The following is a 26673-nucleotide window of genomic DNA, read 5'->3' on the forward strand; positions in this document are numbered from 1 at the left end:
CTGTGAGACCCATATACAAATATATATATTAAAAAAACAAAACGAAACAAAAACCCCCGAAACATCCATCCGTCAAGCTTCCTGCCAGAGCCGGGGCCCTGCCCCACGTCACTCCATCTTGGACATCTCGAATTTTGTGGTCACGATTTCCTGGGAAGGGAAGCAGCGTCTGGAGGCGAAGGGTGGCAGGATTTGCCCCCCTACCCATCTTTCGCCTCCCATCCAGGTATAACCCGGGCCTGCCCCTGCTTAGCTTCAGAGAGCAGATGGGAGCCCAGCCCCGAGGCTGACATTAACCCCGTCCTTCCCACCGGGTTCCACTTTGCTCCATGGGCCTAGCTCCATCAGGGATCAGGGGATCTCCTCGGAGCCCCAATGACACCTATCCCAGCATCCCGACCGGGCTGGGAGACGGGAATAAAACCGGGCTTACCTCGTCTGAGTCCAACAATGGGGGCAGGACACTGTGGGGGGGCAGGGAAGACAAAGAGTTAATAGAGTGGACTGTTGTGCCCCCCCCCAACCCCCCTCAAACCCGTGCTGGGAGCTGTAACACCTACACGTCGGCCATGGAGGACGGGATGTTCTCCTCCACCCACTTCAGGTCTTCGTCCTGGAAGGGAGCGCAGGGGATCAGCATGGGCACGGATACGCGCCCCCCCAGAGCTGGGCGCATCACCCACAAGCGAGCCCAAGCCCAAGCCCAAGCAGGAGTTCAACAATTTGGGACAGGAAGTGAAGAGCATTCCTGCATGGTCCACCCTTCCCTGCAGCATCACAGCCCCCAGCATGGGGGTGTTGGGATCAGCACCGCTCCCCAGCCTGCAAGTCTCCCATCCCGGGAAGAACCAGGCTTGACCCTGTTTAGCTTCAGCAACTGGATGGGGGACCCTATTAAACCCATCATCCCACAGGGCTCTCCCCCCGGGATCCCCCCCACACTCACCACTCTGCTGCCTTTGAGGTTTCCGTTGGCTTCGTTTTTCGCTCCCCGCATCTTCATGCCTTCTGCAACACAGCACGGGCCAGGCACGTCGGGGAGAGGACGGGGGCTCGGCCCCCTCTCCCCGCACCCCCTGGGGGGCTGCACTGAGCCCTCTACGGGCAAGGAGGGTGGGGGGGTGCATCCCCTATGGCTGGGGTCCTCATCTTTCTGCTGCCCCCCCTGTACTCCACTACCTAAGGAGCTGGGGAAACTGAGGCACGGGGAAGGAATGAGCCCACCAGAAGTGGGGAGAGAGCCCAGGTGCCCTGGATCCCCGGCTCCTCCCCAGCCTGGGGACGGCAGCCAGCTTCCCTGCCTTGAACTGGGAAGGGGGGTGCCTGGGCTCCCTGGCCCCTCTCCCCACGGGAGGGAGCTCCCGACTCACCGAAGGCCTCGTTCACCATGTGCTCCTCTTCCTCCTCCTCTTCCTCACTGCCCTCATCCACCAGTGGCACGAAGGCGTATCTGGGAGGGGGGGCGTCACAGGGTGTTATTGGTACAGGGCGTGATGCGCACGGCTTGTTCAGCCAATCCCCCCCCAGAGTTGGGGGAGCCCCAAGCCCCACCTGGCGGCTTGAGCCATGTCCACACTGGGGGGGTCCTAGTGTAGACAGGCCCCCGCCTCAGGGCTGTACCCCCCGCCCCAACCTTTGGTTGTTGGTCGAGGGCCGCCAGAGGAACATGATCACGAGCAGGATGATGGAGAAGAGGAAGCGCCAGAAAGCGTCGTCGATCCACAGCTCCCGCCAGTCCTAGGGGGAGATGACGGGTGGGGGGGCATCATTGGGGGTGGGGGGCACAGAGGACACCACCCTCCCGGTCAAGCCCCGCAGGTTGCAATGCAGATGGGGAAACCGAGGCATGCCCACCGCCCCCGCCAGGCCTCACCGACTGGCACTTGGTGAGCCGGAAGGTCTTGGTCGTCCAGATGATGAAGACGATGGAGGCTGGGGAGGAAGCCGGGCCGTGAGCCGAGCTGAGCTGGGGGGACTCGGAGCTCTTTGGGGGGGGGGGGGGGGGCCACAGGGAAGTGGCACCTGTCGCCTTGGGGAACCCCCCTCCTCTGCCACGGGGGGGGGTACCAGGGTCATGTGCCCCCCCATGGCCTGGCATGACCCTTGGGGGAGTGGGGGACACCCATGAGACCTCGCCATGGCCCCCTGGGCCCTCCCCCCTCTTGGACACCCCCATGACCGCCCTCACCCAGTGCTCCCCCCTGGTCCCCCTCCTCCCTCCAGGACCCCCCACCATGGCCCCCCCCATCAGGAACCCCCACTGCCCCTCTAACTCCCCCCCTTGTCCCAGTTCCCTCATTCAATGGGGACCCATGACCCTCTGCCCCCCTTCCTGGCCCCCCCAAGGACTCCCTTCCCACTGCCCCACAATCAGGACCCCCCATGGACTCCCTCTCCCACTGCCCCCCCCTCAACTGGAAGCCCCATCTGGGACCCCCCCTGTTGAGTCCTCTCCATGGCCTCCCTGCACCCACCCAGACCCCCAATGGCACCCCTCCTCCAGTGCCCCCCGACCCCCAGCCCCCCCAACTCACCGAGCACGGCGAAGACGAGGGTGTTGGTGAAGTGCCGGTAGAGCGAGAGCTTCACCACGTTGCGCCGCAGCTTCAGCAGCTTCATGGTCTTCACCAGGCTCAGCAGCACGTGGCCCCGTTAAGGCAAACAAGGGGGAAATGGGGGAGGGGGGGGAACAGCCCCCCAGGACTAACTGCCCCCACCCCAGACCCTTGTGCTGCAAAGGATTCTGGGAAGCCCCAGGCTCGAGCAAGCAGCCCCTGGGGCCAGCAAAGGGTTAAGAGCCTCCATGAAGGGGGGAGAAGTGCCCAGAGCGACCCCAGGAAAGGAACCCAGGCCCTGGCCCACCCCTCTGGGGACGAGCCCCCAGCTTCCCTGCTCAAACCCGCCCAGTGGGGCATGGGGGGACCCAGGGGTCCAGGCTCCCACCCTCCCAGAGCTGGGGGGGAGGGGGCTGGGGGGGGCAAAGAACCCAGGCATCCGGCCCGCCACCCCCTTTCAGTTCCAGCCCCCTCCCACCCCACCGCGACCAGGGAGGGAGCACCCAGGAGTCCTGGTTCCACCAGGGAGTGCTGGGGGGGGGGCAGACAGAAAAGGAGGGGCAGAGTCGGATGGACAGCCAGACGGACGCCAGGATATCCACCAGCACAGGGCGGAGTCAAGCATAGCCAGGGGGATGGCGGCCAGCAGCACCAGGTCCTCGCGCGCCTGGAGCGGGGCAGAGACAAGCAAAGAGGAGTGAGACGGTGGGGGGGGGAGCAAAAAAAGGGGGGGTTAGGGGGGCAGAAAGGGGGCAGGGGGCACAGCAAAGCGGGGAGGGGGAAGGGGCAGGAAGTGCCCCCAGCTGGGGGGAGGGGGGACTTCCTCCAAGGTCAAATCTTCCCTGATGGGACCCCCCCAGAATCCCCCCCTTTGCCCCAGTGGATTCTGGGTAAAGGATATCCACCAGACGATGCAGGAGTCCACAAAGGCCAGGACGATGGCGCAGGCCAGGACGGCCATGCTGCTCTGCTCCTGGTTGGGGGGCGGGGGGGTGCTAAGACCTTGGCCCCACCCCAAAGAGAAGCCCCCCCCACCCAAGAGGCAACTCCACTAGCCTCTGCCGCGGCCATGTGCTGCCCCTCCCAATACACCCCCCTCCAGAAGTAGGTGCCCCCCCACAAAAACTTACCGACTTGACCCTCAGGACCCCCTCGATGACGGAGAAGAGCAGGTAGGTGAGCCCCACACCCACCACACGGTTCAGCAGGGCACCCAGCCGCGGCCTGTGGGCAACAGCCCCCGTCAAGGGGATCTGAAAGGGGGGGGGGGGATTCCCATTGGCTGATTCCCACCCCCCATACTCACTTGACGATGCCGTAGCCCAAGCTGGCGATGATGACGAGCACCCGGGCCAGCATGCGCTTCACAGCGCACAGCACCTCCGCGAAGATCACGGCCCCTTGCACTGGTGAGGGGGGGGACATCAACGTGGATTGGGGGGAGCGGAGTGGGCATCAGTATGGACTGGGGGTGGGGCTGGGGGCCAGAGAACCCCTGGTCCAGACACTGCCCCCCCCCCCCCCCACCATAGCACGAGCTCCTTGGGGCAGAGGACCGTCCGGCGGTCCGTACAGGATGGGAGCCAGACCCCCATGTCTCTTCCTCCCCGCGGTGGGCCTCACCGGAGACGCCCTGGCTCTGCAGGCTCTGGAACTCGGCGTAGAAGACGGCCTTCTCCAGCATGCCCAGCAGCACCACGCTGCCGATCCAGAACTGGATGCGCAGGATGTCGCGCCAGTAGCAGGCCAGGAGCAGCAGCCAGAGCAGCCCGTAGAACACGTACACGATGCACATCACCATGTAGAACTGGGGCAGGGGGCAGAAAGTGGGGGGTCAGGGCCTGCGGTGCCCCCTGTGGGGGGGAAGCACCCTCTGCAGCACCCCTGCATTTTCCACCCCCAGCACAGCACCTCGTTGCCCCCCCGCCCTGCTCCCAGCATAGCACGCCCAACTTGTCTCCTACCAGCATAGCACCCCCTCTGCCCCCCCTCCATGCCCCCAGCATAGCACCCCCAGGCCTCCTCCCCAGCACAGCACCCCCTGCTTCCCCCCCCAGCAGAGTGCCCCCTGCTACCCCGGGTTCGGTCCCCGCCAAGCTGGCCGGTCTGCGGGAGCTGGAGCTCACAGTAGCCCCTCAACCACACCACATGGGGGGGGCACAAGGGTCTGTGGTACACCCCCTTGATCCCAGCCCTCCCCCCCCCAGCTTACCACCATGAGAGGCCACTCGGAGGCAGAGATGTACTGGTACACGGGATGCTTCATCTGGACTTGGACTGGGGAAGGACCGGGGGGCAGTGTTATTATTGGGGGGGCAAAGACCCCAGCCCCACTTCTCTGCCAGGGATGCGGCCCCCCCAGCAGCAGACCCATCCCTCCCAGCTTCCATAGCACAGCAGGCTCACGCCCCCTCCCAGCACTTACTGGAGATCTCCCAGCCGGCAGGGGGGGGTGGCTCCTCGCTCTTCCCCTTCAGTTTCAGGATCAGCACGTAGGGCCCGTCGTCCCACGTCCTTGCTGTGGTGTCCACCTGGGGGGGGATGCAGAAGCCCAAGTTACCCTCCGGGGTGGGGTCAGGGGGGCATAGAGCCCCCCCTGGCCCTCCCCAGAAGCTCGGCACCCCAGCCCCCAACCTTGGATTTCTCCTGGGCTCCAGACAGCGCCACCTTGGCCTCCCCACGGCTCTGGTTTCGCTTCCCTATCATGGCGGGGGGCTCAGTTGCTCGAGTGGGCACCAGCTTCTGCCCTTCGACCTTGTCCTTGGGGGACTTCTCACCCTGGGGGGCCAGGGCTTCCCTCCGCTGAATGCCCACGGGCTGCTGGAGAGAGAGAGAGCGGTACCTTTGCCTCAGTTTACCCCACCTGGAATCCAAGCTTCGCCTCACCCATCCACTGGGCGGTTACAGCAACATCCACGCATGAAAACAGCTTGTATTCAAGCTGCCTCATTACCATATTTCCCCGTGTACCAAGTGCCCCCCCATAAGCCCCACCCCTTGTTTTTGGAAAGCAGCACAGAGGGAAACGAGATGTTTCCAGAGGCACAGCCTGGTGCCACAGAGGAAGTTCTCCTGGAAAGACAGAGCGTCCAGGAAGCGTGTGGCATCCCACAAGACTGGCAGTAGACACTTCCTGGACAAGGGAGGGCTGGGGGGAGGGCAGTGGTGCAGTCGTACCCCGCTCTGATTCCTGCCCCAGCCACGCTTGAAGAGCAGCTGGTTGGCAGAGGCAGTGGCTCATAATCCTGATTCCTACTAATCCTTTTACCTCCCAGGGGGTTAATGAGGTGCTCACACAAGACAGGTGAGCGGTACATGAAGAATTACGGTAACGTAACGCGCTTCTTCTACTCAGCCCCTGGCTGCCCAGAGAAGCAACTTCTGCACTAAACCCCCCTCCCAGCGAGGCCCCTGGTCTGCCACAGAGACATGCAAAAGGGGGGGGGGGGCAGCATGGGAAGATCCTGCCCCCGGGACTCCCTAAGGGGGAGAGTCGTTAACAAGGGGGTAAAGCCAAGACCCACCTTCTTCCCGCTGCTGGTGCTTTCCTTCAGCTGAACCCTCTGGGCATGCAAAGCAAACAGGGGTGTGAGAGAGGCCCCAGGGCAGGGATCCCACTGCTTCCACCACATACATCAATGCTGCAGGGCGAGGAGGGGGGTGGGGGGTGCACTGGCCTAGGTGGGGGAAGCTGAGGCAGGGCAGGGAGGAGCTGGGGCTGCTTCCCAGTGGGGGCCAGGGCCCAACGGGTTTAACATGAAGCTGGTTGAGGTGAAAGAAGAAGCCTGGAGGAGCCCCCAAATGCATCCCATGCATTGGGCTCCCCTTCAAGCTCTGAACAAGCCTGACCCAGCTTAGCTTGGGAAGCCTGACAGGCTAGGAAGCTAATTACAGCTGGCTCGTTAACACCCAGCCAGCACCACTCCCACCCCAAGGGCCAGAGGCAGCAGGGAACAAGGCGGGAGGGGGGACGCGGGCAGGACTCGGACACCCGAGTTCCCTACCTTGGGGTCACTGTAGGGCTTCAGCCGGGTGGGGGAGGGCAGTCGCTCCGTGCTCAGCTGGAGGAAGGGCACAGAGGCTCGGTGAGAAGAGCAGCAGGTGCCGGGGGGGGGGGCGGTGTCGTCCCCCCGCCCCCCCCACGGCCAGGGACCCCCGCCCCCCCGGCTCGGCTCTCACCTCGTGGCTGGACATGTGGCTGCAGTTGAGGAGGGGGAAGTGATGGAGCACGTACTGCCCGGCCCCCCCTGGCACCAGCTCGCGGTCGGGGTTGGCCAGGTAGAAGCCTGCTTTGTTCTCCTGGGGGCGGGGGGGAAGGGTGTGAGACGGGGGTGCAGGGAGAGCGACCCCCCCAAGCCCCACCTCCCTCTGAAAGAGCCCGGGAGTCTTCCCAACCCCCCCCCCCCGACCCCGGCCGGGGGGCTCACATTGAGGGCGACCTCGTCGTGACAGCGGGAGCTGCGCAGGTACCAGGTGACGTTCAGGCTGAGGCCGTGGGGGCAGGACAGCACCACTGTTAACGAGGGGCTGGTCAGTGACCCCCCGCTGCAGGCACCCCCCAACCCGCTCCCGTGCTCTGCTTTCTGCCCCATCCCATGCTGCTTCCTAGCCCCTGCTCTGCTTTCCGCTCCCTGCCCCTCGAGGCGCCGGCCGCAGCGCTCACCCTTGATGACGGACTGGTCGAACATGGTCTTGGGGAAGATGAACAGCCGCTCCGTGAGGTTCTGGGGGCAGAGACGGGCAGGATCAGGCCTCTTGCTCGGGGGGGGGTGGGGGACGGACACACGCACACACTCCTGGGTCCCATTCCCAGCTCTGCTCCACCCCGCCGTGTGCCTCAGTTTCCCCCACCAGGATCTGGCCCTGCCAACAACCCCCCCAACCCCCCCCCCGCAGCAGGACGCCTGGCTTGGGGGCGTATCGCTGGGCAACTGGAGGCTACCACCCACTTATGCAAATGAGCCAGCAATAAATTTGCATGTTAAACAGGCAGTGATCTCCCCCAAAGATATGGTAGAGAAATTTCTGACTTCCCACAATGCCCTGGGGCAAAGCAGGCTTCCTGCTGTCTCTCCATTCCCACATCTATAGGGGCCTGGGACAGCCCTCCTCCTATAGAGCCCCTCCCTCGCAATGCAACCGGGACCCTCTCTATACGGTACGGAGAGCGCCTATATGGGGCCACGTCCGTCGGTGATCGAAGCGAGGGGTCCTTGTCTATAGGTGAGTGGGGGGGTCCACTCCTATAGCAGACTGGGGGAGTCCATGTCTACAGGAGACTGGCAGGGGGAGTTCCTTATCTATAGGGGATGGGGGGGCAGTTCCTTGCGTATAGGGAACATGGGGGGTGTTTATGTCTATACAGGATAAAAGGATAGTCCTCGTCTATAGGGGACTGAGATAGGAAACCATCTTTGTCTATAAGGGACCGGGGGGGGGGTCCGTATCTGTAGGGGACTGGGCGGTGTCTATAGGGGACCACGCACAAGGTAGATCCTGATCTACAGAGGGATCGGGGGATGCACGTCTATAGGGGACCAAAAAGGGACCTATATCGATAAGGCACCAAAAGGAGGGGACGTCTCCATTAGGGACCATGGGGGGGGTTGCCTATAGGGGATGGGGGGGGTTGCCTATAGGGGACCAGGAAGATCCTTCTCCATAAGGAACTGGGGGGGGTCCATGGCTACAGGGGACCAAGGGGCAAGTGCCTGTCTATAGGGGAGGGGGTGTCTCGTGGGGGTCCAGGTCTATAGGGGCCGGGGGGGGGCTAGAGGGGAACACCCTCGCCTATAGGGGCCGGCGGGGGGGTCGCTCCGGGTCGCGACCCCCGCCCCCGGGGCCCACGCCCACGTGCGCGCTTGTGGGCGGGGCCATGTCGCGCCAGGCCCCGCCCCGTCGCGCCAGGCCCCGCCCCCGGGTGACTCACGAGGGTGGCGCCGAGGTCCCAGCGGCCCGGCTCGGCCCCAGCCCCGCGGCCCGGCCCGGGCAGCGCCAGCGGCAGCAACAACGCCACGACCCGCAGCACCCGGCACGGCCCCGCCGCCGCCATCCTCTTCCGGGCGCGTCACGGCCGGGGCGGGGCCAGCGCGGGCCACGCCCCCTGCTTCCGCCGGGAAAGACCCGCCCCCGCTTCCGGCGATAAGCTCCGCCCACAGCCCCCTCCAGGGACCGGCGTCAAGTGCGGGCCGCGCCGAAGAGGGATGCCAGGTCCGTAAGGGACCGGGGCAAAAGTGCCGCCCCGGGGGAAAAGCGAAGAGCTTGCCCCCGCCCCCCTCCAGCGGGCCTCAAGGGACCGCGGCAAAGTGCCGGCCTGGCAGAGGGGCCAAGACCCTTCATTTTACCCTTATTTTACCCGTCTTTAGGGACCGGGGCAAAGAGCCCCCCCACAGCCCGCCCCTGCACCCTGATGCCAGGATCGGGCCCCGGACCCCTGGGGTCTCCCCCCCCACCCTCCCCGCCGTGCCTCAGTTTCCCCACGTGCCGGGACTAAAGCGATGCCCCCCCTTCCCCAGCTCGGGGGCTGCGGCGCGGGAAGGGTTAACGCTTTGCCTCGCAGACCCCGCGGGAACCGACCACGTGGGCGATGACGCACAGCCCCACCCCCCCATGCCAAGTGGCTGAGTCAGAGCCCCCCCCCCCCCCCTTGGGGGGCCCGATCCGGAGTCCGGCCGGGTCTGCTCTAACCACTGGCAATCCTCCCCCCCCCCCCCCCAAGTCCGGCCCGCGGCAGTGTGGGGGGTGGGGCAGGACGCCGGGTGCCCGGGGGGCGGGGCGGGGCAATGGGGGGTGGAGCCGGACGCCGGATCCGGGAGCAGGGCCGCGGGCGCTAGGACCCGGCGGCGGCGTGATTGGCTCGGGCGTGGCAGCCCCCCCGCCCCCCGCACGGCCCGAGCGGAGTCGAGCCGAGCCGTGCTGAGCCGAGCCGAGCCGAGCCGAGCCGCGCAGCCCCGACCCGCAGGTACGCGATCCCGGGATCCCTGCCCCCCCACCCCGCAGTACTACCCCGCACCGGATCCCCCGGAATCCGGGGGTTCTCTGCGCAGTGGATCCCTGGCCCCCCCGGATCCCCCGCCCGATCTTTCTTCCGGGATCCCCCGCTTTTGCTCCCCGATCCCCGCCTCCTCTCTGCACGCGACCCCCCCCTATCCCCAGCATAGAGCCGATCCTAGTGGATCCCCCCCCGGCACCCTCCTGTTCTCCTGTCGCACTGGATCCCTTCCAAGGGATCCGCCGTTACCCGCACCAGATCCACCCCATGGCTCGTGGGGGGACGGGACAGACCCGGGGATCCGCTCCCCTCTCTCCAACGGGGGAGGGGTGGCAGGGATCAACCCCCCCCCCCCGGCCTCATGGCGGGGATCTAGTGATCCCCTCCCCCCCGCCGCTCCCTGCAGCCGACGCCCCGAGTCATCCCGCCCTGGGCTGCGGCTGCGGCCGGGGCGGAGCTGGGCGGACGGGATGGGGGGGCAATCCTGGATCGGGGAGGCAGAGGGGGTCCCGGAGCCCCCCCCCAGCACCGACAGTGTTTTGTTTCCAGGAAACGGGGCATCCTGCCCCCCCCCCGCTGCCGAGCAGGGCTCTAACCACTCCTCCCCACTCCCCAGCCCCGGTGCACCCCCCAGAGAGCCCGGGGGGCCAGGCCGGCGGAGCTGACCGGTGCCTTTGCCTTGCAGCCGGTGCCCAGCTGAGCCCAGCGCCATGTTCCTGGTCAAGAGCTTCCTCGGTGGCGGCGGCGGTGGAGGAGGAGGCGGCGGTGGCGGCGGCGGCATCGGGGGCAACATTGGCAACGTCATCGGGGGGCTGCTGAGTGGCGGTGGGGGTGGGGGCGGAGGCCGGGGCGGCGGCGGTGGCGGAGGAGCCATGAACTTCCTGGGGGGAGTCATCAGTGCCATCAGGTGAGTGCTAGAGGGGGAGAGCCAGGTAACGTGCACCCATTTTCCAGGTGGGAAAACTGATGCATGAGGCCCAGCAATACCCCCCTGTTGTTCAGTTGGGGGGGATGGGGGACTGAGGTACGGGGCAGGACAGCACTTAAGCCCAACACCCTCTCCCCCCAGGGGTGAGGGGGAGGCCAGCCTGCGGACCCCCGTTCAACGTGGGGGGGGGCTGAGACCTGGCAAACTCATGGCAGGCCTGGCTGGAGCCTGGCAGCTGTTCAAGGAGGGATTTCCTCCTCACCCCCCCTCCCCCAGCTGGCAATGAAACGCACCCATTTCTGGGGTGGGGCCTGGCCCGGGGCTAGGACTGTTCCTGCTGGCTACCCCCCAGGTCTCTGGGTGGGGCTGGGTTGGTTTCAGCATGGGGGGGCGGGGGGCTCCGGTCCGCTGAACAGCCCCACCCTGCTTTGTCTCGGACTGGTTGGGCCGGGTGCTGGGATGCGCCCGCCTCTGGGGTGGGCCCTTGTGGCTGGTTGCACGGTGTTCCCCCCCCACTTGGCTCTGAAATGCGCCCACTTCTGGGGGGAGACTCGGCCTTTCTGCGCCCAGCACCAGGACCCAATCCCACTCCACCCCTCAGACCGACCGGGTCTGTCATGCCTCAGTTTCCTCTTCTGTCTCCCCCTCTGAACCTGCCTTGTCCGGCGCCTGAGGCGGGGGCTGGGCGTGGGGTTCATGTCTTCCTTCCCCCATGTAGTTTTCATCCTTTGGGGGAGTCGGGACCCCCCAGAGCCGGGCACAGCCTCTCTCCTGCTGTGTTTGCACAGCTCCGAGTGCGGCGGGAGGGGGCCCGATGCTTGTTGTAGCCATGGGGAAACTGAGGCATGGGCCTGGTCTCTCCTCACCGCTCCTCTCTCTCTCTCTCTCTCTCTCTCTCCCTCTCTCCCCCCACCCCGCAGTGAAGCGGCTGCCCAGTATAACCCAGAGCCCCCGGTAAGACCCAGTGACCTGCTGTGGACACGTGAGAGATGGGGTGGGGGGGGGTCCACCGGGGTCCTGGCATGTCTTGCCTAATGTGGGGGGGGGGTAAACCTGCTGTCCTGAGGACCCAGCCATCCTCCCCCTGTGCCCACAGCTGGGCTGCAACGTGGCGCGTTGTATGCGAGGAGGTACGGTAGGATGCAGGGTCCCTAGACCCCCCCCACACACACACAAGGTCCTCGCTACCGTATCTTCTAGTGTACCACATGCTGCCCCCCTCCCCCTTCCACATAAGACCTGCTCCTGATTTTTGAGCCCACCCGAGGCAGGAGCCTGTGAAATAGGAGCAGAGAGACTAGGGGCAGCCAGCGCCCCCCACCCCCCAGTTTTAGAAGGAGAATTTTTAATGAGGGGTGTGCATGGTAGGCAGGTAATTACAGTAAAGACTGGGGCAAGTTAAAAGGGGCTCAGATCCAGTGCACGGCCCCTTTAACCCCCTGTGGGGGTGTTGACCCCAGGCCCCCTCCCCAAGACCTTGACATCAGTGCCTGAAGGGATTGGGGGGGCGTCTGCGACCCTTTGGCGGGTGGGAGCTAGCCCCTCGTGGGCTTCATGCATCCCCAGGCAGGGGGAGAGATGTCCTGACACCCCCCATTGCCCCCGCAGCCCCCCCGCAGCCACTTCTCCAACATCGAAGCCAATGAGAGCGAGGAGGTGCGGCAGTTTCGGAGGCTTTTCACCCAGCTGGCTGGAGATGTGAGTACCTCCCCGGGCCCCCGCAGCTATGGGGCCCAGATGGACCCAAACCATCCCACAATCCTTTGCAAAAGGCTTCCCCTTCCACACCCTGCCGGGATGCAGCTGCTTCTGGGGTGGAGCTGGGCCCTGGGTTACACTGGGCAGCTGAGTGCAGCTGGGGGGGTGGGGGGCACTGGGGCAGGGGGTGACCCCCTTCTGCCCCCCCGGCAGGACATGGAGGTGAGCGCCTCGGAGCTGATGAACATCCTCAACAAGGTGGTGACGCGACGTGAGTGACAGCGGGGGAGCCGGGCGCCTGGTTCCTGGCCAGCCCGGGGGGCTGAGGGTTGAGGGGACCCTGAAGGAAGGGGCTGGGGTTTGCTCTGAGCTGGAGTGGATCTACTCCTCCCTGCCCCTGAGGTTGATCTCTGGGATCTACCCCTTGCTTCCCCTGGATGTCCTCCTCCTCCCTGCCCCTGAGGTATCTATTCTTGGGGTGTACCCCCCCTTCACCCCAGGATCTGCTCCACCCTTGGGATCTACCCCTGCCCCTCAGGTATCTATCCCCAGGATGTGCCCACCTCCATCTGCCCTGCCCCAGGGATCTGTCCTTGCCCCCCTGGGACCTACCCTGCCCCTGGGATCGCTCCTCAGGATCTACCTTCCCCTTGGGATTAATCACTGGGATCTGTTTTCACCCCCAGGGATCTACCGCTAGGATGCAACCCTCCCCCCAGCCTGGGATCTACCCTGCCCCTCCCCTGGGATTTACCCCCATCCCCTGGACCTAGCCCCAGGAGATACTCTGCCCCGCTGGTCTCCATCCGTGGGATCTCTCCTGCCCCAGGGGTCTCCCCCCGCCCCCAGGACTGTCCTGGGGGTCTCCGTCAGCCTCCCAACCCCACTTCTCCTCCCCTCCAGACCCTGACCTGAAGACGGACGGCTTTGGCGTCGACACGTGCCGCAGCATGGTGGCCGTCATGGACGTATCCTCTTCCTTCCCGCGGTATCCCCGTGCCCCCCAACCGGGGGGACCCACCCCCTCCATGCCCCACACCCTTCCCAGTGGTCGCTAAAGCCCAGCTAGTGCCCCCGGGTCTCTCCCCCCGCCCCTGGGGGGAGCTGGGACACCCCCATAGCAGAGTATGGGCATGAGATCCCCCCTCCAGGCCCCCTTGGCCAGCCTCTCCTTGCCCCCCCATGGGTGGAGGGTCCCCCTGGCCCTGGGGTCTCGTCCCCCCTCGTGGCTCCGATGGGGCCAAAGTTTCTCCCGAGATCTGACCCTTGACATGGGCGCAGAGCGACACGACGGGGAAGCTCGGCTTCGAGGAGTTCAAGTACCTCTGGAACAACATCAAGAAGTGGCAGGTGGGGCGGGGGGGGGGGAGCCCCATGACCCCCATGACCCCCCACACCCACCCCAGGGCTTCCTCAGCAGTCCTTGACGTGCCTCAGTTTCCCTCAGTGATGGGTCAGGGGCCAGCAACGCGTTCCTGCGGGGCAGTTCCATGTGCACGCCCCGTTGCACGTGCATGTAGTGTGTGTAGTAGTTGTGTATCAGCGACTCGTGTAACTGATGTGTGCGTGGAACCGGTGTGTCAGGAGCTTGTAACTGGGGAGGTGGGGGGGCTGTAACTAGTATGTTGGGTGTGTACAATGGGTGGGTGTGGAGCTGATGTGTTGGATGTGTGCAACTGAAGTGGGATTGTAACTGATGGTGGTGGGTGGGTGTGCAACCAGCGTGCCAGACGCATGTAACTGGGGTGTGTGTGTAACGGTGCCATGTAACGGGGGGGTGTAAGCATGCCAGGTGCACATAGCTGAGGTGTGCATCTCACCAGTGTGTCAGGTGCATGTAACTGGGGGTGGGCATGTCACTGTCTTGCACACTTGCACACCCCCCCTCAGGTGTCCAGGACACACACACACACACACACGCGCGGGCACACACAGGCAGGGGGGGCATCGAGCGCTGGGGTCATGCATCTCAGGGTGGGGGAGGGGTTGCCCCCTGCCCCCATCCCACAGCCTAGGGTGACGTGATGGGGTCCCCCCCCGCAGTGCATCTACAGGGACTACGACACCGACCGGTCTGGCACCATCGGGAGCCATGAGCTGCCCCGGGCCTTCGAGGCGGCCGGTAAGGACATGGGGGGGCTGGGGTGTGGGGGGCCAGGGATGGGGTGGGGGCTTCTCCGCACTGACTGTGCCCCCCCCCAGGCTTCCGTCTGAACGAGCAGCTCTACCAGATGATCGTGCGCCGCTACTCGGACGAGAACGGCAACATGGACTTCGACAACTTCATCAGCTGCCTCGTGCGCCTGGACGCCATGTTCCGTGAGTGCCCCCCCGGGGGTAAAGGATCCCTCAGCAGACGGGGGGTGTAACCAGAGAGTTCTCCCCCAGCAGATGAGGGGTTAGCCTGCCAGCATCCTGGCCAGCAAAGGGTTAACCTGCCCCACAGTCCTTTGCAAAAAGGCTTCCCCCTTCCTCAACTGGGATGCAGCTGCTTCTGGGGTGGAACTGCAGAAGCTTATGGGTTAATTCATAAGAGTGCCAGCTAACAAAGGGCCCTCCCCAGCCAATAAGGGGTCAGCACAAGCCCCCAGCCAATAAAAGATTAATGCAAGCACCCCGTTCCCCGCCAGTGAGGGGTTAATATAAGCTCTAGCTCTCCCCCCACCCCAGGTGCCTTCAAGTCGCTGGACAAGGAGGGCAACGGGCAAATCCGCGTGAGCCTCCAGGAGGTGAGTGGCATCTGCTTCTGGGGTGGAGCGCACAGTCGCTGTCTGCACAGAGCCTACCCCGCACCCGCACTCCTCCCCCTGCCCTGGAGCTGGGTGTGGGTTTAAGAAGGGGCAGGGGGTAGAGCTAGAGTATGCCACGAGCTCCTGCCTCAGTTTCCCCATGCACCACATCCATCATCTGTATCTCTGTCTCAGCTGCCAGGGTCTGTACAGCACCCAGTTTTGACTGGGGGGGGTCTCTACACCACCCAGTCCCTCCCCCACCTGATGCCAGCTTAGCTGGCACCCTGGACTCCTGGGTCCCATGCAGGGGCCCGATCCTGCACCCTCTCTAACCCCCTCTCTCTCCCCTACAGTGGCTGCAGCTCACCATGTACTCCTAAGCGCTGACAGACCCCGCTGTGCCCCCCGCGCTCCCCTGTCCTCCTGCCTCCCCTCCGGACCCGGGTCGCCCCATGGATCCCAGCTGCTGGCCCCGTGCCAGGCGCTGTACGTGCGGTTCTCTCTGCCAGGCATGGGGGTTTCTCCCGCGGATCTTGCGCCCCCCCATAAGCTTCTTGGGGGCAGGACAAGGCTCACTGTCAAGGGTACGTGGGCTAGTGGCAGAGGGGGCCGGGGGGCCGTGTGCCAACTGCCTGCCCCCCACCCTGGCTGTGTTTTCTACTGCTCTGTAGGAAGGATAATAAAGGTCTCCGATAACACGTCCGCCTCCGTGCCTCTGCTGCCCGCGCCGCTGGGGCTGGCTCCGGGGTGGAGACCTCCCAGTCTGCCTGGGGGGCGGGTCTGAACAGCGCCTGGCACCCCGTGGTCCTGGTCTGGGGGGATCTGGTACCCCTCAATCTCAGCTCGGGGGGTCTCTACAGTGCCCGGTGCCCCCTGATCCCAGCCGGGGCGGGGTGTGTACACAACAGGGTCCCCGATGCCCACTGGGGTCTGAACCAAGCGTCTGTGCCTCAGTTTCCCCCCCTTTGCAGCCAAGCAACTGTTAACCCTTTCACTGCTGGTGGTAGGGGGGTGGGGGGCTCTTCTGCGTGCTGTGGGGACGCAGGGGAAGGAGTTCCCATGGGCACGGACCCCCCCATCCTCCCCAAGGCTCAATGGGCTCCGGCCCCTCCCAGTTCATGGCCCAGTTCTTCCAGCCAGATGCCTGGGTTTGTTCGCAGCTGCTCTGTGGGGGCCTGAGCTCCATCCCAGTGTTGGATGGGGCGGGGGCTGGGAGGGCACTGTTGGCATCCTGTGTCTGGTTGCCACCTCACTGCCAGGTTGCCAGGCAGGTTGCCGGGGGCACTGTCCCAGGACAAGGGGGTCCAAGCCACACCATCGCCCATACCAGGATGTCCAGGTTGCCTTGGTTACCTGGTGACAGGTGAGTAGGGGGTGTTACCCTTCCTACTCACGTGACCTGGGCACCTAGTTGCCTAGGATACAGTGCCAGATGACTGTGCCAGGCAGGTTGCTGGGGTTACCATGATGCCCAGGTGACCTGCCCCCCTCAGGTTACCGGGGTTACCAAGATGCCCAGGTGCCCCTACCAGGTTGCCAGGGCAACCATGCCCAGCCACCTGACCTGTTGCTCTGGGCCCGTTGCCCCGGTGATGGTGCCCAGTCTCCATCCTCCCTGCACCCTGGCCACGTCAGAGCCTGGAGGTTGCCCCTGGTAACAGCATCCCCAAGTGGGTGGGGGGGAGTGGGTACCAGCCGGGGGGGGGCTGTCTCCCTAGCCCCTCCCCTTCTTTACCCTGGCAGCCAATGGGCAAGCACAGCAAGCTGCCCATCAGGCTCGGGGGCCAATGGGGATGACCCAAGGGAGGGGCCAAGAGTCCCCCCCCTCCAAAAAGAAGAGCCTGGCAGCTTGTTGCACCAGAGCCTGGGACTGAACCAGCCGCAGGTTGGAGGGGCAGAGCCGGGGGGGGGGCTGGGGGGAGGCGGCTGCAGGGGGAGGGGGTGGGGGGCATTGGGGGGGTCACGGCCTTCCTATACCGCCCCCCCCACCTGGGGGGCCCTTCCCACCTCCTCCCAGTCCCACCAGTTGGGCCTCCAGCTGGCCAGGCTGGCACGCAGATGGCTGGCACCCACCCCCGGACGGTTCAATGGGGGGGGGGGGGGGGGCGTCTGGGGCGCCAGACGTGTCTAGCAAGGACGTGGGGGGGTGTCTGGGCTGGGATTGGCTGGGATCCAGTAGACGGTCATTAGTCTGCCTGGCGTCATGCAAATCTAGACGGTCATATTCTAACGGCACGGCTTCTCTGATGTCATAAGTGGATGACGTGTCACGGGCGCGGGGGGCTGCCCCAGACAGCGCTGTGGGGGGTCACGTCCTAATTAGTCTCATTAAGGGGGCTCATCTCATCTCATCGAGTTGTTCCGTCGTGTAACCGCGGCTGATCCACGCGCAGTTCCCCGAGGCCCCGAATCGCACCCTTGGGCCCCAAAATCTCCCGCCGGGGGCTGCGGCCACCCCGAGTCCGGGCTGGGGGGGGGCTGCCCCGTGCCTCAGTTTCCCCTTCTCCCTGCTGGAGAAACAAGGAGCCGGGGCCTGCTCCTGCCCCGCCCCCGGGGGAGACTCCCAGGGTCTCGCTCCGCTACAGCTGCCCTGGGGAAACTGAGGCACGGCGAGGCTCGCACTGAGTCCTGCCCCCCCCCGCCCCCCCGGGTCCAACGGGATGACTCAGCCCGCGAGCCCGCCGCCGCCCCCTCGGCTCCACATCTGCCCGGGGGCGGACAGCGCGGGGCCGGGCTCTGGCCGGCATCCCTGTGCACGTCGGGGGGTGCACGGCACTGCTGGAGCCCGGATCCGGCTCTGGGGGGTCCGTGCAGCCCCGAGCACCCCCGATCCGGGTCTGGGGGGTCCGTGCAGCCCCGAGCCCCCCGATCCGGGTCTGGGGGGTCCGTGCAGCCCCGAGCCCCCCGATCCGGGTCTGGGGGGTCCGTGCAGCCCCGAGCCCCCCCGATCCGGCTCTGGGGGTCCGTGCAGCCCCGAGCCCCCCGATCCGGGTCTGGGGGTCCGTGCAGCCCCGAGCACCCATGATCCCGACGTGGGGGGGGTCCGTGCAGCCCCGAGCCCCCCGATCCGGGTCTGGGGGGTCCGTGCAGCCCCGAGCCCCCCGATCCGGGTCTGGGGGGTCCGTGCAGCCCCGAGCCCCCCCGATCCGGGTCTGGGGGGGTCCGTGCAGCTCCAAGCACCCCCGATCCGGGTCTGGGGGGGGTCCGTGCAGCCCCGAGCCCCCCGATCCGGGTCTGGGGGGTCCGTGCAGCCCCGAGCCCCCCGATCCGGGTCTGGGGGGTCCGTGCAGCCCCGAGCCCCCCGATCCGGGTCTGGGGGGTCCGTGCAGCCCTGAGCACCCCGATCCGGGTCTGGGGGGGTCCGTGCAGCCCCGAGCCCCCCGATCCGGGTCTGGGGGTCCGTGCAGCCCCGAGCACCCATGATCCCGACGTGGGGGGGGTCCGTGCAGCCCCGAGCACCCCCGATCCGGGTCCGGGGGTCCGTGCAGCCCTGAGCACCCATGATCCGGGTCTGGGGGGTCCGTGCAGCCCTGAGCACCCATGATCTGGGTCTGGGGGGTCCGTGCAGCCCTGAGCACCCATGATCTGGGTCTGGGGGGTCTGTGCAGCCCCGAGCACCCATGATCCGGGTCTGGGGGGTCCGTGCAGCCCCGAGCACCCATGATCCGGGTCTGGGGGGTCCGTGCAGCCCTGAGCACCCATGATCTGGGTCTGGGGGGTCCGTGCAGCTCCAAGCACCCATGATCCGGGTCTGGGGGGTCCGTGCAGCCCTGAGCACCCATGATCTGGGTCTGGGGGGTCTGTGCAGCCCCGAGCACCCATGATCCGGGTCTGGGGGGTCCGTGCAGCCCCGAGCACCCATGATCCGGGTCTGGGGGGTCCGTGCAGCCCTGAGCACCCATGATCTGGGTCTGGGGGGTCCGTGCAGCTCCAAGCACCCATGATCTGGGTCTGGGGGGTCCGTGCAGCCCTGAGCACCCATGATCTGGGTCTGGGGGGTCCGTGCAGCCCCGAGCACCCATGATCCGGGTCTGGGGGGTCCGTGCAGCCCTGAGCACCCATGATCTGGGTCTGGGGGGTCCGTGCAGCCCCGAGCACCCATGATCTGGGTCTGGGGGGTCCGTGCAGCTCCAACCACCCTTGATCCCGGCGCGGGGGGGGATCTCTGGCGTGACTCCTTCGTGCCCTTGCAGCTGACACGGGCTTTGTCCGGGGGGGGTATCTGCCCCTGCCCTGAGCTCTGCCCCCCTGTCCCCCCACAGGCCCCGGGGAGGCAGCGCCCCGGGCAGGATGATGACGGCTGGCGCGGGGGGGGCGGACTCCCATGAGGCGCAGAGCTGCGTGGACCAGGTCACAGATGAGGTGAGGAGGGCAGGACGGGGGGTCCCTGATGCCCTGGGGGGGTGGGGGGGGTGATGCACCGCAGGTGGGAAACTGAGGCACGGCGATCGAGCGCTGCGGAGGCCTCGCGAGCCCTGGCCTGTGTCCCGGCCCCACCAGGCTCCCCCCCCCCGCCGGTGGCTGCATTGCCTGGGGCGGGGCTGGGGCCTGCCCTGGACCAACCCCCTCTTTCTCCTTCTCCCCCACAGTCTCTGGAGAGCTCCCGCCGCATGGTGAAGCTGGTGGAAGAGGTATTACCGCCTCCCTCTCCAGGGCACTGCTGTGGGGAAGCTCACAGCCCTGGGCTCCTGGATGAGAGGCATCAGGGCACTGCTCTGGGGAAGATCACAGCCCTGGGTTTCTGGCTGGGAAGCGGTAGGGCACTGCTATGGGGAAGCTCACCACACCACAGCTGCAGGGTGGGGAAACTGAGGCAGGCCCCCCTGTGGCCTTCCCCCCGCCCCCCGCCTGCAGGCCCCTGAATCCCGAGCACGTCACTGATGAGGTCGGGGGGGGACGGGGGAGGCAGGGGGGTCCCTGATGCCGGGGTCCGTTCTATGTGGCTGCCGGCCACGCCGCCCCCCAGAAGTGGTCGTATTCACTGGTTGGACCCCCTTTTCTCTCCCCCCAACAGAGTAAAGATGCTGGCATCCGGATCCTGGTCATGCTGGATGAGCAGGGAGGTGAGGGGCAGGGGGGGAAACTGAGGCACGAGGTGCGCAGGGGGCAGCGCTCCCCCACTGGCTGGCATGGATGGGACCCAGGGGGTGGGGACGATGGGCAGGCAGGGAGCTGGCCCTGGTGCCTCTTCTTGGGCACTGCTGTGGGGAAGCTCGCAGCCCAGGAGACCCCGCCCCCTTCGGGCTGACCCCGCCTCTTTGTCCCCCACAGAGCAGCTGGACCGGATCGATGAGGGCCTGGACCAGATCAACCAGGACATGAAGGAGGCCGAGAAGAACCTGACGGACATGGCCAAGTGCTGCGGCTTCTGCCCTTGCCCCTGCCTCAAGTGAGGCCCCGCCCCCGCCCCGCCCCCAGGCCCCGCCCCCTTTCCCCATGGGTGGGGGCACCAGATGCTGTGCCAGGCTTGCGAAGGCAGTGGAAGCCCCTCCTTGAATGGGGTGTGCGGGTGGCTGGACCCTGGGGGTCAAGGGTCATGCGTGCCCCCTGGAGGGCCAAGGCACTGCTGGGGGGGAAGCTCACAACCCTGGCTGGACCCTGCCGCCCTGCCAGGGCACTGGTGGGCTGAAGCTCGCAACCTTGGAGCCCTGAGATGAGCTGTATTAGGGCACTGTGGGGGGCAGCTCACAGCCCCAGCACCCCAAGTTGAACCCTGCTAGGGCACTGGTGGGGGGAAGCTCGCAACCCCAGAGCTCCAAGCTGAGCTGCACCAGGGCACTGCTCTGGGGAAACGCACAACCCTGGCACCTCAGGCTCCTGCCTATCCCAGGGGAAACGAGGGGTCAGACCCCTCTCCCCCCCCATTCCTGCCCCCCCCCAGGCTGAAGAACTTCAAGGCCAGCGAGGCCTACAAGGCCGTGTGGGGCAACACGCAGGACGGGGTGGTGTCCACGCAGCCGTCACACGTGGCCGACGACCGGGAGCAGATGATCATGACTGGGGGCTACATCCAGAGGTGAGGGGGGCTCGAAGGGGGGCTGCTGCCTCGCTTGCAGACGCTAAGCAGGATCCACCCTGTTTGAGGCCTGGATGGGAGCCCCCTTGGGTCAGGCTTGGGGTGTGGGCACATTGTGGAAGCTAAGCAGGATCCACCTGGGTTGGGGCCTGGGTGGGAGAGCAGTTGTCTGTCCAGTGTTACATGCTGCAAGCTGGGCAGGGTCCCTCTGCCCCAGCTCTCACCCCATGGTGGGGGGGGCGCCCCCATGTTGCAGGATCACGAATGATGCCCGGGAGGATGAGATGGAGGAGAACCTGGTGCAGGTGGGCAGCATCCTGGGCAACCTGCGCTCCATGGCGCTGGACGTGGGCAACGAGATCGACATCCAGAACAAGCAGGTGGACAAGATCCGGGAGAAGGTGAGCGCAGGGGGGGCCCAGCTAAGCAGGAGCCACCTCGTTTGGGGCCCGGCGGGGAGACCAGCCCCGTCTCCTGCCCCCGGGGGGTGACCCCCGTGACCCCCGTCTCCCCCCAGGTCACAGTGAACGAGGACCGGATCCGACAGGCCAACACGCAGGCCAACAAGATCCTCAAGAACGCTTGATCTGCCCCTGCCCCCCCCGCGTCGCCCCCGTGCCCCCATCCCCGGAGTCTCCAGCCCTGCTCGGGGGCCTTGGGGAGGTGGCAGATACCTGCCCTCCCACTGCTGCCCCTGGTGGAGGGGACGGGGGTGTGGCAGAGGCGGGGCTTCGCATGCAAATGAGGCCCTGTGATTGGCGAGGCGGGGGAAACTGAGGCACAGGGGAGCAGCTGGGGAGCCCCGCCCCAGCCCCTGCTGCCTTCTCATTGGCCGAGCCGGGGAGACTCCGCCCGTGTGTGTGTGTGTGTACACGTGTGCGCGTGGCCCCGCCTCCCCGTGTGTCCGTCACCGCCACGCTGCCTTTCCTTCCGTGCCTCCTGTGTGATGTCATCCCGGTGCTGTGACGTCATCAAGGTGATTTTTTTTAATCTCTGTATCTGTAGCTATTTCAGCCCAATTAAAAACAGGAAGCATCAGGCCTGTCTCTTCGCGACGGGAGGTGGGCGGGGCCTGCAGAGGGGGCGGGGCTTCCGGGTCGGCCCCTCCCTCCCAGGCCTGGGCTCTCGCCGGGATAACAACCTCCTCCTGCTGCTCCTTTCGCTCCGGGGGGGGCCTATTAACCCTTGCTGGGCCAGGCCCTGGGACTTGCGGGGGGGGAGGGGGGGTAGTATTTTTGCCCCTCCCAGGGGCAGATCAGAGCCCCGGATTCACTCCAGCAGCCCCCAGCTTCTTCAAGGCACTTTATTTATATCTCGGGGGGGGGCGGGGGGGGTCTGTGACCCGGGCCCCGGCCCCCCCGGCCCCCCACAGCTCCTCACTGCTTCTTGTGGGGGAAGGAGGCTTGGCCCAGGTACACGATGGCCAAGCAGCAGCCTGGGGAGAGGGGCTCAGGTCAGTGTGAGCCCCCCCCCCCCAGGTGCCCTGGCCCCGCTCAAGCCCCCAGCCCGGGGGGGACCAGGCGCCCGGCTCCCAGCCCCTCGTGCCCGCCGGCCCCCTTACCGATGGTGCCGATGGCCATGGTGAGGTGGTAGAGCAGGGTGTCGCGGAGGCCCCCCTTCAGGTGCACGGGCACCTCGCTGTCCTCCTGGGGGGGACACAGCCAGGGTCCAGGCCCGCCCGCACGCCCGCACCCCGGCCCCAGCCCGGCCTCCGGCCCCTCACCTGGAAGAGCTTCTGGTACTCGGGCACGCGGTTCTTGAGGCGGTGCCGGGCCGAGGTGGTGAAGGGGCGGAGGCAGACCTGGGGGGCACGGCCCGTGAGACACGCGCGCACACTCCTGCCTGCCACGCTGTGCATGTGCATGTGCATGCGTGCCCCCCATGCACACCACACACACACTGTGCACACCCATGTACATGCACGAGCATGCCACACTGCACACACACAGACAGGCATGGGCATGGCATGGTGTGAGCACGCATACGTACGCCTACCGTGCACATACATGCGTGCCACACTGTGCACCCGTGTACATGGCATGCTGTGCACACGCGTACACACACCTCGCGCACTGTGCACACCCGTGTACATGCACATGCACACGCCACACTGCATGCACACATGCATAATGTGCCTACACACACACACACTCTTCCACTGTGTTCACCCCACGCACGTGTTGGCTCATGTACACACCCCCGTGTGTACACGCCATGATGCACTGGCCACCCATGTAGCTGCTCTCACACATGCCCACACGTGTGCCAATGCATGCATATGGTCTGGCCCCATTGAAACCCCGCCCCCGCTCTGTTTGGGATGCACGTGTGTGTGCACATGCACAGACAAGCCGTGACCCACATGCAAACACACACGTGTATACACATGCATGCACACACGGTCATGCACTCATGTGTGCACCCCCGATCACTGGGAAACGGATCCTGCCCCCCCAACCTCTATGCCCCAGCACACTAGGGCAGGTGACAGCTGGGGGAAACTGAGGCACAGGGCCCGAGGGGGGCCTGGCTGGGGTCCCGCTGGGGGGGGGTTGGGGAATGGGGAAGTCCCTGCCACTGCACTGTGGGGTGACTTGGGGCCCATCCCCCCCACTTCCCCCCCTACAGCCTCTGCCTGCCTCAGTTTCCCTTGATGCTTGGGGAGATTCTTAACTGGGCCGAACTGGGACCTGAACTGGGGGGGTGGGGGGAGCCCCAGGGCCAGGACCCAATCCCTGGGGGGACGCAGGGGGCAGGGCTGAATCAGGCCCCCTTGCCCCAACATGCAGAGGCCTGGCAGCCCAGGGAGCGGAGGGTTCACATTTAAAGGGCCGGAGCAAAACTATGTGGGGGCGGGGGGGGGAGGTGGTCAATGGTTAGATCTGGGGGCAGGTGGGGGGGGCCCGGACACCTCGGGAGAGAGTGGGGTCAGTGGTTAGAGCACAGCCCGGGCCGGGGCGGGGGGGGGGGGGGGTTACCAGGAGGCCTCGCATGGTGCTGGTGGGGACTGGGCCGGATCCGGATCGGGATCGGTCTCTGTCGGTCCGCCTGCCCCCGTCAGTCTGCGTGCCCTTGGCCGGGGACAGGGGGCCGGGCCGGGCCGGGCCGGGGGGGCAGCGGGGGGGCTGGCTCGGTGCCCTGGGTACGGGCAGTCACAGGGCTCAAACCTCGGGAGGGGGGAGAAGATCCGGCCCCCCGAGCCCCGGATCTGGGGCACCAGCGGTGAGAGCCGGGGGCGGCCGAGGGGGGCTGGAGGGGCACCAGTGTGGCGGGTCTCAGCGCCGGGCGCTGGGGCTCTGCCCCCCGACCGCCTCGGGGGGGCGCGGGGGTTTGGGGCCGGGGTGTCTCCCTGGTCCCGGCCGCGGGTCTGAACAAGCGCCTGTGCCTCAGTTTCCCCGCTCTGCAGCCAAGCGGCTGTTAACCCTTTCACCACTGCGGGGGGGCAGGGAAGCAGGGGAAGGGGTTCCCATGGGCACCGCCCCCCCCAGGCACTGGCGAGGGGCGGGAGTTGCCGGGATGTCCAGGTTGCCTTGGTTACCAGGTGACAGGTGAGTAGGGGGCGTTACCCTTCCTGGTGACTTGGGCACCTGGTTGCCACGCGACCCCCTCCGGTTGCCGGGGTTACCAGGATGCCCAGGTAGGTGGGAGGGGGGTCTCTCCCTAGCCCCTCCCCTTCTCTATTCTGGGAGCCAATGGGCGCTCGGGGCAATGGGATGCTCCAGGGGTGGGGGCCCCCCGCCCCCCGAAGGAGCCAGGAGGGTGGTGCAGGGGTCCTGAGCCTGGAGGAGCAGCAGGTGGGGCAGGGGGCGGGGCACCTCGTACAGATGGGGGGGCCACGGCCGTCCTATACCCCCCCCCCGCCTGGGGGGCCCTTCCCACCCCCTCCCAGTCCCACCAGTTGGGTTCAATGCGGGGCGGGGGGGGATGCCTGGGCTGGGATTGGCTGGGATCTAGTAGATGATCGTTAGTTGTCTCACGTCATTCAACTCTAGACGGTCGTATTCTAATGACACGACTTCTCTGACGTCATATGTGGATGACGTGTCACCGGCACGGGGGCGTTCCCCGGACGGGCCCGTTGGGTGTGACGTCACTGGAGTCTCATTGGGGATCTAATGTCATTTACTCTCAATGTAATCGAGTCTTGACGTCATTTAGCCGCGGCTGATGCGATGCCAAGTTCCCCGAGACCCCGAATCGCAACTTTTGGCCCCAAAAATCTCCCGCCCGGGTCCCCGGGGGCTGCAGAGACCCCCGAGTCCGGGCTGGGGAGCGGGGAGGAGGGGGCTGGATGCCTGGTGGAGGGGGGGGGGGCTGCCCCGTGCCTCAGTTTCCCCTTCTCCCTTCTGGAGAAACAACCGGGGGGGGGGACAGGGCTGATCAGGTCTGGGGGGCCGTGCACCCCAAGCTCCCCCCGATCTCCTTCCTGCCCTTGCAGCTGGCATGGGGGGGGCATCTCCCCTGCCCTGAGCTCTGCGACCCCCCCCCAGCACTCCCTGCAGGCGCCGGAGGGGCCCAAGGGTGGCGGCCAGCAGCACGGGGGGCCAAAGCCCCAGGAAGGGCACAGCCACGTGGACCAGGTCATGGATGAGGTGACGGGGGGGGGTCCCGATACCCTGGGGGGTGGGGGGCAGCGGTGAGATGATGCCTCGCAATTGGGAAACTGAGGCACGGGGTTCACTAGTCCTGCAGGAGCCTCAGGAGCCCTGGTCGGTGTCCGGGCCCACCAGGCTACACCCCCCCAGAGGTGCCTGCATTGCCTGGGGGCCCAGGCGTGACCCCCTCCCATCTAGGGCACTGCTATGAGGAAGCTCAGAGCCCTGGGGTCCGGAATGGAAGGCACCAGGGCACTGCTGTGGGGAAGCTCACCACACCACAGCTCGAATGTGGGGAAACTGAGGCACGAGGTCACCACCGGGACAGGTGGCACAGATGGGCCCCAGGGGTGGGGATGATGGGGCGGGGGGGGGCGGGTGGCCCTGGTGCCCCTTCTTGTGCACTGCTGTGGGGAAGCTCGCAGCCCTGCCCCCACCCCCCAGGGAGACCCCCCCCCTTTGTCCCCAGGAAGCTGGACTGGATCCCCTGGGACAAGGAGGAGGCCGAGAGGTGGGTCAAGTGCTGCGGCCTCTGCCCCCACCCCTGGGTGGGGGGTGCCACATGCTGTGCCAGGCCTGGGAAGGCAGCAGGAACCCCCTTTGAATGGGGTTTGCGGGGGGGGGGGGCAGACCCTGGGGGGTCAAGGGTTATTGGTGCCCCCTGGAGGAGTTGGTTGGGGAGGGCCAGGGCACTGCTGGGGGGAAGCTCGCAATCCCAGAGCCCCAGGATGAGCTGTACCAGGGCACTACTATGGGGGCCCCAAGCTGGATCCTGCCAGGACACTGCTGGGGGGAAGCTCGCAATCCCAGAGCCCCAGGATGAGCTGTACCAGGGCACTACTATGGGGGCCCCAAGCTGGATCCTGCCAGGACACTGCTGGGGGAAGCTCGCAATCCCAGAGCCCCAGGATGAGCTGTACCAGGGCACTACTATGGGGGCCCCAAGCTGGATCCTGCCAGGACACTGCTGGGGGGAACTCACAACCCCAGAGCTCCAAGCTGGGCTCTGTCAGGGCACTACTGGAGGACGCTCGCAGCCCCAGTGCCCCAAGTTGGCCCCTGCCAAGGCCCTGCTGGGGGGAAGCTCGCAACCCTGACACCCCAGGCTGAGCTGTATCAGGGCACTGCTGTGGGTAAGCTTGCAGCCCTGGCACCCCA

At 66.3% G+C, this 26673-nt stretch overlaps 4 protein-coding genes across 7 annotated transcripts; 2 read left to right on the forward strand and 2 right to left on the reverse strand.

Annotated features, from left to right (window-relative positions):
* Window position 1: 1 nt before the first annotated feature.
* On the reverse strand, window positions 2-8625 carry LOC102558672 (transmembrane protein 87A). 4 transcript variants are annotated; one of them, XM_059718098.1, is made up of 21 exons: window positions 8485-8625; window positions 7219-7279; window positions 6983-7068; window positions 6735-6854; window positions 6560-6616; window positions 6080-6118; window positions 5190-5372; window positions 4981-5086; window positions 4768-4832; window positions 4179-4362; window positions 3862-3961; window positions 3686-3779; window positions 3457-3528; window positions 2535-2643; window positions 1874-1932; window positions 1634-1737; window positions 1371-1450; window positions 947-1008; window positions 561-613; window positions 434-464; window positions 2-150 (listed from the first exon to the last, which is right to left on the reverse strand). In XM_059718098.1, exons 1-21 carry the CDS (start codon window positions 8605-8607, stop codon window positions 109-111), a joined length of 1830 nt encoding a protein of 609 aa, XP_059574081.1. In that variant the 5' UTR covers window positions 8608-8625; the 3' UTR covers window positions 2-108. The 4 variants fall into 4 exon arrangements, with proteins under 4 accessions (XP_059574081.1, XP_059574080.1, XP_059574079.1 ...); XM_059718097.1 differs by lacking the exon at window positions 3457-3528 and adding an exon at window positions 3154-3222 and having other exon boundaries at window positions 5190-5375; XM_059718096.1 differs by having other exon boundaries at window positions 5190-5375.
* A 781-nt stretch (window positions 8626-9406) lies between these two features.
* On the forward strand, window positions 9407-15602 carry CAPNS1 (calpain small subunit 1). Its single transcript, XM_059718102.1, has 11 exons — window positions 9407-9516; window positions 10232-10453; window positions 11395-11428; window positions 12083-12172; window positions 12386-12443; window positions 13076-13140; window positions 13454-13522; window positions 14216-14294; window positions 14375-14491; window positions 14843-14901; window positions 15258-15602. Exons 2-11 carry the CDS (start codon window positions 10257-10259, stop codon window positions 15282-15284), a joined length of 795 nt encoding a protein of 264 aa, XP_059574085.1. The 5' UTR covers window positions 9407-9516; window positions 10232-10256; the 3' UTR covers window positions 15285-15602.
* A 1086-nt stretch (window positions 15603-16688) lies between these two features.
* LOC102558904 (synaptosomal-associated protein 25) lies at window positions 16689-21958 on the forward strand. Its single transcript, XM_059718054.1, has 8 exons — window positions 16689-16789; window positions 19167-19266; window positions 19494-19535; window positions 19919-19967; window positions 20176-20293; window positions 20786-20920; window positions 21177-21321; window positions 21438-21958. Exons 2-8 carry the CDS (start codon window positions 19195-19197, stop codon window positions 21504-21506), a joined length of 630 nt encoding a protein of 209 aa, XP_059574037.1. The 5' UTR covers window positions 16689-16789; window positions 19167-19194; the 3' UTR covers window positions 21507-21958.
* Window positions 21959-22209: 251 nt separating this feature from the next.
* On the reverse strand, window positions 22210-24036 carry LOC132245520 (cytochrome c oxidase subunit 7A1, mitochondrial). Its single transcript, XM_059718055.1, has 4 exons — window positions 23899-24036; window positions 22644-22721; window positions 22482-22566; window positions 22210-22355 (listed from the first exon to the last, which is right to left on the reverse strand). Exons 1-4 carry the CDS (start codon window positions 23911-23913, stop codon window positions 22297-22299), a joined length of 237 nt encoding a protein of 78 aa, XP_059574038.1. The 5' UTR covers window positions 23914-24036; the 3' UTR covers window positions 22210-22296.
* Window positions 24037-26673: the final 2637 nt, after the last annotated feature.

This window comes from Alligator mississippiensis, chromosome 15 (assembly GCF_030867095.1).
Source record: "Alligator mississippiensis isolate rAllMis1 chromosome 15, rAllMis1, whole genome shotgun sequence".
In the NCBI taxonomy this organism is placed as follows: domain Eukaryota; kingdom Metazoa; phylum Chordata; order Crocodylia; family Alligatoridae; genus Alligator; species Alligator mississippiensis.

Coding starts and splice junctions, on each gene's coding strand:
- LOC102558672 (XM_059718096.1), bottom strand. CDS start 8,607: ATGGCGGCGGCGGGGCCGTGCCGGGTGCTGCGGGTCGTGGCGTTGTTG. Junction 5,087..5,189: donor GAGCCCAGGAGAAATCCAAG/GTTGGGGGCTGG, acceptor ATCCCCCCCCAG/GTGGACACCACAGCAAGGAC. Junction 151..433: donor CATTGTTGGACTCAGACGAG/GTAAGCCCGGTT, acceptor TTCCCTTCCCAG/GAAATCGTGACCACAAAATT.
- CAPNS1 (XM_059718102.1), top strand. CDS start 10,257: ATGTTCCTGGTCAAGAGCTTCCTCGGTGGCGGCGGCGGTGGAGGAGGA. Junction 13,141..13,453: donor GCATGGTGGCCGTCATGGAC/GTATCCTCTTCC, acceptor ACATGGGCGCAG/AGCGACACGACGGGGAAGCT. Junction 14,295..14,374: donor CCGGGCCTTCGAGGCGGCCG/GTAAGGACATGG, acceptor GCCCCCCCCCAG/GCTTCCGTCTGAACGAGCAG.
- LOC102558904 (XM_059718054.1), top strand. CDS start 19,195: ATGATGACGGCTGGCGCGGGGGGGGCGGACTCCCATGAGGCGCAGAGC. Junction 19,267..19,493: donor TGGACCAGGTCACAGATGAG/GTGAGGAGGGCA, acceptor TCTCCCCCACAG/TCTCTGGAGAGCTCCCGCCG. Junction 21,322..21,437: donor TGGACAAGATCCGGGAGAAG/GTGAGCGCAGGG, acceptor GTCTCCCCCCAG/GTCACAGTGAACGAGGACCG.
- LOC132245520 (XM_059718055.1), bottom strand. Junction 22,567..22,643: donor AGTACCAGAAGCTCTTCCAG/GTGAGGGGCCGG, acceptor TGTCCCCCCCAG/GAGGACAGCGAGGTGCCCGT. Junction 22,356..22,481: donor CATGGCCATCGGCACCATCG/GTAAGGGGGCCG, acceptor CCCTCTCCCCAG/GCTGCTGCTTGGCCATCGTG.